Genomic DNA, 9,543 nt, shown 5'->3' with positions numbered 1-9,543 from the left:
ATTGAAAAGTAAAGGAATTGAAATATATGAACTAAAATAGAGGAGTTTCAAATGAAGGAGTTAAAAGTGAATAGTTAAAAGCAAAGGGGTTAAAAGTGGGGTGAAAAGGGACATCGGGTCCCTGGGAACGGGGGTATCGAGGTAGAGGGTGGGAAAAGAAAAATGAAGGCGTTAAATAATTAAAAGAATTAAAAGTAAAGGAATTGAATTGAAAGTAAAGGAATTCAGAGTGAATGGAGTAAAAGTAATTCGGTGAAGAATTAAAGATCAAGGGACTAAAACCTCAGTGCGCCGCCCGGGAATCGAACCCGGGTCGCAAGAATGGGAATCTTGCATGATACCACTACACCAGCGGCGCGCTTGATGCAACTGCCCCTCCCGGTCCCTCATCATCCCAGCGGCTTCCGGCCCTGCGCCGGCTCCCGGCCCGCCCCTCGCCCTTCGGCCGCGTCCTGCGCCCGGGGCCGGCGCCATGCACGGCCTGTGCCCGCTCCTGCTGCTCCTCGCCGCGCTCTGCCCGCCCGCCTGCGGCCGCCGCGATGCGCCCGCCAGGATCGGTGCGGCCGGGGAGGGACCGGGGGTGAGGGGAGCGGGAGGGGATGTGAGGGAGGGGCTCGTGAGGGGATCTGGGGGGGGGGTGTGTGAAGGGGGTGTCCATGGGGGGATCTCTGAGGGGCAGGGGGTGTGAGGGGATCTGTGAGGAGGGTGGGAAGGGGGGTTGTGAGGGGATCTGTGAGGAGGGGCCCGTGAGGGGATCTGTGAAGGCCGGGGGCTGTGATGGACCCGCGGAGGTGACCGGCCCCGTTCCCCAGCCGTGGTGGGCGGCGGGATCGGCGGCTCGGCCGCCGCGTATTTCCTGCGGCAGAAGTTCGGCCCGGGCGTGCGGCTGGACGTGCTGGAGAAGGCGGCGGTGGGCGGCCGGCTGGCCACGCTGGACGTCGAGGGGGCCGCCTACGAGGCCGGGGGGTCCATCATCCACCCCCTCAACCTGCACATGAAGCACTTTGTCAAGGAATTGGGTGAGTGAGGATCCCTAATCGAGCCCCCAAATCATCCCTTGGTCCCAAAATCATCCCCCTGGCGTGCTCTGGATCCCACTCTGCTGGGGGACATCCCTCTAAAGAACAGGTCTTGGTTGCCCTCTTTTCTTCCCCAATGGCCCATCCATATCCTTCCTGAGAGCCTTCTTTCCTTTCCCAAGTAGCCTTCCATATCCGTCCTCAATAGTCTCCCCTCTTTCTTCTTTTCCCAATATCCTCCTCATATCCTTCCCCAGCAGTCCTCCTCCTTTTCCCAAATCCCCCTCATGTCCTTCCCCACATCCCAATAGAAATGGGACACCCCCTTCCCATGGGTGACCCATTAATGCCTTAATAAAGGTCCAAAAGTCACCTCAGATCACTCCCTGGCTCCTTGTCAAGAGCTAATTCCCCTTTCTATCCCTCGGGAATCCAATCTCGTCACTCACCCTTATCAATGCAAAGCCAGGTTGTCTCAGGAAGTTAAAATCAAGGTGTAAGAGCTCTTCTTTCCCTAAATTAATGTTTTCCACCCCTTTTTCTGAAGGCCTCTCAGCCGCCCCAGTCCCGGGCAGCCTCGCTGGCGTTTACAACGGGGAGGAGTTTGTGTTTGAGGAGAGCAGCTGGTACATCATCAACGTCCTCAAGCAGCTCTGGCACTATGGGCTCAACCCCCTGCGCATGTCCATGTGGGTGGAGGACATCCTGGACAAGTTCATGAGGTATGTTGGGCCCTCAGAGGGGAAAAGTGCGAAAAAGATGGAAAAACCATCCGAGGGACACCTTCCACTAGCCCAGGTTGCTCCAAGCCCCGTCCAACCTGGCCTTGGACACTTCCAGGGATGGGGCAGCCACAGCTGCTCTGGGCAACCTGTGCCAGGGCCTCCCCACCCTCATCATAAAAAAATTCCTTATACCCTCTTTGTCCTGTCCTTCCAGGCCCTTGTCCTGCTGCTCCCACGAAGGGCTGGGAGCTACATCATGAGATCCCCAACAGCTTCCCAGAGCCACAGAGATAATTAATAATGAATTCCTTGTCTCCAATTAAAGGATCTATCGCTACCAGATGCACGACTACGCCTTCAGCAGCAATGAGCAGCTGGTGCACGCCCTGGGAGGGGACGACTTCATGCGGATGCTGAACCAGAGCATCGATGAGGCCCTGCAGAGAGCGGGGTTCTCCCAAAAATTCATCAACGAGGTCATCTGTCCGGTCATGAGGGTTAACTATGGGCAAGGAGTCAACATCAATGCCTTTGTAGGTGAGTGTTTTGGAGGTCAATCTCCCATCCTGGCTGTCCCAGGGACCTCATGCTCTTCACAGGCGTTGGGATTCCTGCTCCCTGGACTCCAAGCTGAGCCTCAAAGGGATATTTATCCCCCCTAATTCTCCACTTTGCCTTTCCAGTGCTTCCCTACACAATGACACCAAACGATGGTGGTTTCCTTGCAGGTGCTGTTTCTCTGGCCGGGGTGCAGTCGGGTCTTTGGTCTGTGAAAGGGGGGAACAAACTCGTCTGCCCCGGCCTCCTCTATGCCTCCAAGGCTGACGTTATCCCTGGAACAGTTGTGTCCATAGAGCCAAAAATCAGACCCAGGCCCAGTGGTGAGTTGGGGTGGATTTCCCTCAGTGGGGAGGGGAATGCCAACACTGGAGACCACCCTCAGCCCCATGGCTGCAGCTCCTTGGGCTTTCAGGATGAAAATTCTTCCCTGGGAGGGTGGGGAGGGGCTGGGATGCAATTCCCAGAGCAGCTGTGGCTGCCCCATCCCTGGAAGTGTCCAAGGCCAGGCTGGACAGGGCTTGGAGCAAACGGGGGTAGTGGAAGGTGTCTCTGCCCATGGCAGGGGGTGGGACTGGATGGGCTTTAAGATCCCTGTCAACCCAGACCATTCCATGATTCCATGTAAACAGGACACAAAACCCAGCTGACAGCTAAGCTGGTACTATAAACCCAAATGGGAGAAATGGGATTCCCTCCTGTCACGAGGTGGGATAACCGAGCTGTTCTCTGCAGGAGATCCTGTGAAGCTGTACCAGGTCACCTACAACACGTCCTCAGGGCTGACAGGGGACACGTACGACATGGTCATCATCGCTGCTCCCCTGGGCCGCAGCATGGCCAACATCACCTTCAAGAACTTCGACCCTCCCGTCCCGGAATTCCTAAATCCCTACCACCAGACTGTCACCACCCTGGTGCACGGGCGGTTAAACACCTCTTTCTTTGGCTACCAGGACCCACAGGCCTTTCACTTGGGCGGCATCTTCACCACGGAGAACCCCAAGCTGTTCATCAACAGCCTGGGGGTGGTGCACCCCGTGGGGGACGCCACTGGGGACGGGAAGCTACCGTTGGAATCAGCCATCTGGAAGATATTTTCCAACGAAGTGCTCACCAAGGAGCAGCTCACCCTGCTCTTCTCCTCGTACGACTCGGTCAAGGTGAAGTCGTGGTTGGCGTATCCCCAGTACAGCCCTCCCGAGAAATGCCCCCCCATCATCCTGCACGACCACGTGTACTACCTGAACGGGCTGGAGCGGGCGGCCAGCGCCATGGAGATGTGTGCCATCGCCGCCAGGAACGCCGCCCTCCTCGCCTTCCACCGCTGGCACGGCCGCTCCGACAGGATCGACCAGGAGGGCCTGCACGAGAAGCTCAAAACGGAGCTCTGACCCCCCGGGGCCGTGGGGTTCGTTAACACTAACGAACAGGAACTCCCTGCTGAGCACACCCAGGGTGTTCTGTACAATTGTGGGATAGGTTTGGAAAAGGCTTTTAAGATCGTCGAGTCCAATGTCTGACAACACCACCACCATGGGAAAGACCTTCAAGAGCATCAAGTCCAACACCACCACCATGGGAAAGACCTTCAAGAGCATCAAGTCCAACACCACCACCATGGGAAAGACCTTCAAGAGCATCAAGTCCAACACCACCACCATGGTCACCTCTCTGGAAAAGACCTTCAAGATCGTTGAGTCCAGCATCAACCCAACACCACGGTCACCACTAATTATGCCACATCCACAGGGTTTCTGAACGCTTCCAGGGCTGAACAACCCCTTCCATGAAGAAAATGTTCTTCAAATCCAACCTAAACCTCCCGTGGTGCAACTTGAGGCCATTTGGCCAACCCAGGAGGGGGCAGGACAGGGGTGAAGTGGCACAGGACGCATTCCCAAGCGAGCCAGGACATTTTCCTCAAGCAAATGCCTTTTCCTCAAACTCCTCCAGCTATCCCTGCCTGAGATTAGAGAAGTCATTCAAAGTGCCACATTGACCCCAAAAGTGCCATATTGACCCCAAAAGTGCCCTCCCAGCTCAGGATCACTGTGAAGCCCTGCTGATATCCCTATCCCTATTCTGATAACCCTGTGATATCCCTTCTCCAGCTTGGAATATCCACTCCTTGACTGTCCATCTCTCTGCCTCAGCTACTTTCCAAAGTGTCTACCAAGTAATCATTCCTCAGGGTGGAAACTGGGGTTTAATTAGCTTCCCAAACTGCTTATGGGAGGGGGACTTGTGTGCTGCGAGCTGCCAAAATGGGTGGGAAAGAAGGAAAACCACAAATATCCATCACTGTATCGGGGTGTGAAGGAGTTATAAGGAATTTCATGGCCTGAACGTTTTTTAAGGTCATGAAATAACATGAATAACACCAGAAGTAGCACAAATTTAACACCCTCTTCAAAAAATTCAGCCTCCTTTAAAGTTTCCCTGAGACTGGGAGTGGAATTAACACCCAGCTGGCAAAAAATGATGTAAGGATGAGTTATGTCAACCATTACAAAATTTATTTTAAAACAAAACAAAATAGTTGTATCCTCGTGGGCATCGTCCTGGGGGAGGGAACAGCACCGGTGGGTCGGGATTCGGGTTTTTCCAGAGTTATACTCGTTCCAAAGCTTCCAGCATGATGATGCTGTTCCCTCGGATCACCTGGAAGGGGAAAGTTGAGAGTGCAGCAGGATGGAGACGGCATCCAAAGCTTTGTAAAGCCCAGGCTGACACATCCCACACCTGTCCCTTGCCCTGCCCACCCCGGCCGTGTCTGTGCCCACCAGTCCGTCCCAGTGCCCCCAGTGCACTCACCACCATGCCGATGTTGTTCTGCTGCCCGCCCGGCGCCATCTCCACGCACTCATCGATGACCAGGTTCATGAAGGGGTCGAAGCCCCTCAGGATCCCCTGCACGTGCCGGCCCCCGTTCAGCTTCACTGCGGGGAACCCGGGGGGGTTAGGGGAGGGCAAACCCCAAAACGGGAGGGATTCACCCCAAAACCGCAGCTCGGGAGGGGCGGGACACGTGTGTGGGGGGTGTTAATGGGGAGGGTTTAGTGCAGCCCGTTGAGGGGGTGAGGGGAGATAGGGAGAAAAAGGGAGTTTTAAATTAATATTATACTTAAATTTTTGGATTAGGTCTTAAGGGGTTGTAACTTCAATGGATTTTAATTTAAATTAGTGGATTGTGAAGCCCGAAATTAGGCAGGGTCTGCTCCAGGGGGTCTGGTCTGTGCTGGGCAGGACCCCCCTCCCTGGGCACTGTGAGGGGGTCCCCAAAATCAGGGGCCGTGCGGGGGCGCGGCGTGGATGGAGGGCCCTGATACCGGGGGGGGGAGCAGGGGTCCCGTTCCCCCCGCGGGGGCGGGATCAGCCACGGGACTCACGCGACAGCTTCTTGTCCATGAACCTGCAACGAAACGGCGGCCGGGTCAGCACCGGCGGGGGGGAAACGGGGCGAGAGACCCCCCCGCACCTTCCCCCCTCCACCGCCGCCATCACACCGGGGCGACCACCCCGCCGCCGCCATGACAGCGCGGTGCACGCCGAAACAGCGGCAAGCGGCTGCCCCCGCGCTTCCCCTCGGCCCCCTCGCCCCCCGACCCGGTCCCGGCCCGGTCCCACCCCCGGTGCCGCCCCCGGACCCACTTTTTCAGCTCCGGCGGGTGCGCTTTGCTCATGGCGCCCTCAGCTCGTCCCTGCCGCGCGCTGGCTCTGACGTCACCGCGCCCCGACGTCACTGAGGCCCGCCAGCCAATGGCAGCCCGCGGCGCCGCTACCGCACTGATTCGAGTAGCGGCGCGGTAGGTTGGGGGGGAGCGGGACGTGCGAGGCTTTACGGGAGATACGGTACGGCCGCCATGGGGTGTGCGGGTGTGTGAACACGTGTGAACACGTGTGTGTGAGAACATGTGTGTGTGTGAGAACGTGTGTGTGTGTACGGGTGTGTGAGAACATGTGTGTGTGAACAAACGTGTGTGCGTGTGTGTGAGGTGAGTGCATGTGTGCATGTTGTGTGCACGTTGTGTGCATGTGTGTGCACATGTCCACATGCATGCCATGTGTGCACAGTGTGTGTCTGTGCACGTGTGTAGGGGGTGTGTGTGTGCACGTGTGTACGTGTGTGTTATACATGTGTGCCCATGTCCATACACGTGCAGTGTGTGCAGTGTGTGTGTGTGTGCACACGTGTGTAGGGTGTGTGTGCACATCTTGTGTACATGTGTTATACATGTGTGCCCATGTCCATACATGGTGCGTGTACGGTGTGTGTGCACATGTGTGTACACGTGTGCAATGTGTGTGTGGCCAGGGCTCACCCCAGGGCTGTGCCCGTGTGCAGGAGCCGCCCCATGCCATGTACACACACACGGGGGTCCCCCTGAGCCCTGCAGACCCCCCCACCGCCCCCCAGCACATTTGGGGTCACCCCACACCAGCATCGCCCCGCACAGGGCGCTCTGGGCTCCCCCCAGCCCCACCCTCCCCACCACAGCCCCCCGAGCCCCTCAAGTTGGGGGGGCACCCCTGGGTGCCCACCAGCCCCATTTGTGTGCCCCATCCTCCCCTGAGCCCCCCCAAGATGGGGGTGCCCACCAGCCCCACCCTCACCCACCCACCCAGGACACCCCCAGCACCCATGGGAAGGGCCCCTCGTGTGTTTTGGGGAGTCCCAGTTGGGGGGGTCCCAGGTGAGTTTTGGGTTGTACCAATATCTTTTGGTGTATCCCAGGCGTGTTTTGGGAATTTCCAGGTGTATTTGGGGGTGTGTCCCAGCTGTATTTTGGGGTGCAGGAGAAGCCAGAGCCAGCTCAGGTGTATTTTGGGGTGGGGTGTGTGTCCCAGGTGAGTTTTGGGTTGTACCAAGTGTATTTTGGGGGGTCCCAGGCGGGGTTTGGGTGGTACCAATGTCCTTTGGTGAATCCCAGGTACGTTTTGAGAACTCCCAGGTGTATTTGGAGGGTCCCAGGTGAGTTTTGGGTTGTACCAAGTATATTTTGGGGGATCCCAAGCGGGGTTTGGGTGGTACCAATGTCCTTCGATGTGTCCCAGCTGCGCTTTGTGAATTCCCGCAGCCGCTCTCCTTCAATGAGGCCGTTGGGGGGGTCTCCCCGGTGCCCCCCCATCACTGCTGGATGGCAGCCAGCCCGTCCCTCATCTTCCTGGCCATGAGGGGCACGAGGCGCAGGTGCTGGTCCCCGCAGGAGGCCAGGCAGGCGTCCAGCTGCCCCCTCACCTTGGGCTCCGAGCCCCCCGAGTCCAGCGCGTCCTTCGCCTGGTCCCGGCACTGCAGGGAGCAGCGGCTCAGCCGGTCCTGGGGGGGGTGAACAGGGATTTGGGGGGGTCATGGGCTGTATGGGGGTGCTGGGGGGCACACAGGGTGTTGGGGAGCACAGGAGATGCACTGGATGGAGGGCACAGGGCGTGTTGAGGGGGCACAGGACACGTGGGGGCACAGGGAATGTTGGGGGATGCAGGAGATACAATGGGGGGCACAGGGTGTGTTGGGGGGCAGAGGAGATGCACTTCGGGGCAGAGGGCATATTTAGGGGGCACAGGACTTGCAGTGAGGGGGTGCAGAGATTTGGGGGGGGTCAGGCCCTGCACAGGGTGTGGGGGTGGGCAGGGCTGGTTCAGGGTGTGCTGGGGGGCACGGGGCTGGCACTGGGGGGGAAAATGTCTCACCTGGAAGTGCTCGAGCTCGGCAGTGACGATGGCCTGGGCCTGGGCCAGGGGCGCGTGGCAGCGCTCGATGCAGCGCTGGACCTCCTGCATGGAGGCTGAGCCGTCCTCACAGCAACGGGCACTGCACCGGAACATGGCACCCTGGGCACGGGGGGACAGGGGTGAGGGGGGACACCCCCGGGACAGGGGGAGTTAATGGGGGCACCCCCAGGGACGTGGAGGGGACAGGGGAGTTGATGGGGGACACCCGGAGGGACAGGGAGAGGAGGGGGAGGCAGTGAGTGACCCCCCCCAGGGACGTGGAGGGGACGGGGGGGGTTAGTGGGGTCATCCAGAGGGGCATGGCAGGCAGGGGGGCAGCGTGGGGGCGTGTCGGGGGGGGGGGCAGCGTGGGGGACACCCCCCACACTCTGTGGGAGACCCCAGGAGGAGCCCCCTGAGCCTGCAGCTGCCCTGGAATGGGGGGGACGGGGCGTGGGGGGGGCACGGGGCATATTTAGGGGGCACAGGGCATGTGTAAGGGGCACACGGTGTGTGGGGACAGAGAAGAAGCGCTGGGGGGGGCACAAGGTCCCGGGGGGTTCACAGGGCTGGTCACGGCGCTGCCCGGGCTCACACGTGGGGTTTGGGGGGGCGGCGGCCCCCGCGCGGTCCTGGAGCCCCCCGGGGTGTCCCCCCCGTGCCCCCCCCGTGTCCCCCCGCCCCGGTACCTGCATGGCGCGGATCCGCTCCCGCTCCAGCCCCTGCACCGCGCTCTCCACGGCCGCCTGGACCCGGCCCTGCGCCGCCTCCGCCTCCGCCATCCCCGCCCGGCACCGCGGCCTCGGGCCCGCCCCGAGCGGGGCCGGGAACACACGGGGCGGGGCGGGGGGACGGGAACCGTCGGGGTGTATCCCAGGGAATCGGGGAGTTCCCAGCCCCTGCTGCCCCCCAAAAACCGGGGCGGGGGGGGAGAGGTCGGGCCGGGCAACCCCAGGGGGCTCGAGGTGGGGTGGATGGGGCGATACAACCCCCCCGTGCTCCAGTGTCCATCCCCAAAACCGGGGGGCTCGGGGCAGTGGCAACCCTCCTCACTGCAATGCCCGCCCCCCAAAAAACGGGGGGGCCCGAGCCGGGTCCCCATGGGGGGGCCAGGGGGGCAATGCAACCCCCCCCCACGTGCTGCAATGACCGGGGTCACCCCCCTGTGACTTTAATCCAGAACAAGGATTAAGGTCATTTCCCCCCTCACCCCCCAAACTGGCCATGGAGGAAAAGCAACACCCCAAATTCGCTGTGTTCCCCCCCCCAAACACATCCCTGACACTGCTGGCAGGGTGGGTCAGGGATGAGACCCTGCAGCCCCCCCAGTTCTCTGGCTCACCCTCCCCCAAACACATCCCCTACGCTTTTGGGGGGGGTGGGGATATGGCCCCCCAGGCCCCCAAAATTCTGCAGGTCCACCCTTTCCTTTTGGGATAAAAACATAGGAAAAAGGGGCTGAGCCCATCACTGGAGCATCAGTCCTGCACCCTGGGGATACTCCCCACCCTATCACAGGACCCAGTACC

At 59.9% G+C, this 9,543-nt stretch overlaps 3 protein-coding genes and 1 non-coding gene across 4 annotated transcripts; 1 reads left to right on the top strand and 3 right to left on the bottom strand.

Moving 5' to 3' along the window:
• Positions 1-287: 287 nt before the first annotated feature.
• Positions 288-358, bottom strand: TRNAG-CCC. The gene has a single exon. It is a non-coding gene; the product is annotated as a tRNA-Gly (tRNA).
• Positions 359-472: 114 nt separating this feature from the next.
• PCYOX1 (prenylcysteine oxidase 1) lies at positions 473-3,876 on the top strand. The gene is made up of 6 exons (XM_032712440.1): positions 473-557; positions 813-1,019; positions 1,567-1,741; positions 2,070-2,281; positions 2,473-2,625; positions 3,038-3,876. Exons 1-6 carry the CDS (start codon positions 473-475, stop codon positions 3,694-3,696), a joined length of 1,491 nt encoding a protein of 496 aa, XP_032568331.1. The 3' UTR covers positions 3,697-3,876.
• A 923-nt stretch (positions 3,877-4,799) lies between these two features.
• SNRPG (small nuclear ribonucleoprotein polypeptide G) lies at positions 4,800-6,075 on the bottom strand. Its single transcript, XM_032712715.1, has 4 exons — positions 5,957-6,075; positions 5,695-5,717; positions 5,120-5,244; positions 4,800-4,966 (listed from the first exon to the last, which is right to left on the bottom strand). Exons 1-4 carry the CDS (start codon positions 5,986-5,988, stop codon positions 4,916-4,918), a joined length of 231 nt encoding a protein of 76 aa, XP_032568606.1. The 5' UTR covers positions 5,989-6,075; the 3' UTR covers positions 4,800-4,915.
• A 949-nt stretch (positions 6,076-7,024) lies between these two features.
• On the bottom strand, positions 7,025-8,833 carry FAM136A (family with sequence similarity 136 member A). The gene is made up of 3 exons (XM_032712716.1): positions 8,704-8,833; positions 7,994-8,134; positions 7,025-7,622 (listed from the first exon to the last, which is right to left on the bottom strand). Exons 1-3 carry the CDS (start codon positions 8,794-8,796, stop codon positions 7,434-7,436), a joined length of 423 nt encoding a protein of 140 aa, XP_032568607.1. The 5' UTR covers positions 8,797-8,833; the 3' UTR covers positions 7,025-7,433.
• Between the last annotated feature and the right edge of the window lie 710 nt (positions 8,834-9,543).

This window comes from Chiroxiphia lanceolata, chromosome 28 (genome assembly GCF_009829145.1).
Source record: "Chiroxiphia lanceolata isolate bChiLan1 chromosome 28, bChiLan1.pri, whole genome shotgun sequence".
Classification (NCBI taxonomy): Eukaryota; Metazoa; Chordata; class Aves; order Passeriformes; family Pipridae; genus Chiroxiphia; species Chiroxiphia lanceolata.
The sequence above is the reverse complement of the archived record's forward strand: the minus strand, read 5'-3'. Positions and strand labels throughout refer to the sequence as shown.

What these genes read in the sequence shown, in the direction of transcription:
- SNRPG (XM_032712715.1), bottom strand. Translation starts at nt 5,988, where the DNA reads ATGAGCAAAGCGCACCCGCCGGAGCTGAAAAA. An exon ending in CATGGACAAGAAGCTGTCGC is followed by an intron (nt 5,245 to 5,694) that starts GTGAGTCCCGTG and finishes GGTTCCCCGCAG; the next exon opens with TGAAGCTGAACGGGGGCCGG. An exon ending in AGAACAACATCGGCATGGTG is followed by an intron (nt 4,967 to 5,119) that starts GTGAGTGCACTG and finishes TTCCCCTTCCAG; the next exon opens with GTGATCCGAGGGAACAGCAT.
- FAM136A (XM_032712716.1), bottom strand. Translation starts at nt 8,796, where the DNA reads ATGGCGGAGGCGGAGGCGGCGCAGGGCCGGGTCCAGGCGGCCGTGGAG. An exon ending in AGCGGATCCGCGCCATGCAG is followed by an intron (nt 8,135 to 8,703) that starts GTACCGGGGCGG and finishes CCCCGTGCCCAG; the next exon opens with GGTGCCATGTTCCGGTGCAG. An exon ending in CCGAGCTCGAGCACTTCCAG is followed by an intron (nt 7,623 to 7,993) that starts GTGAGACATTTT and finishes CACCCCCCCCAG; the next exon opens with GACCGGCTGAGCCGCTGCTC.
- PCYOX1 (XM_032712440.1), top strand. Translation starts at nt 473, where the DNA reads ATGCACGGCCTGTGCCCGCTCCTGCTGCTCCTCGCCGCGCTCTGCCCG. An exon ending in CGATGCGCCCGCCAGGATCG is followed by an intron (nt 558 to 812) that starts GTGCGGCCGGGG and finishes CCCGTTCCCCAG; the next exon opens with CCGTGGTGGGCGGCGGGATC. An exon ending in CAACATCAATGCCTTTGTAG is followed by an intron (nt 2,282 to 2,472) that starts GTGAGTGTTTTG and finishes GTTTCCTTGCAG; the next exon opens with GTGCTGTTTCTCTGGCCGGG.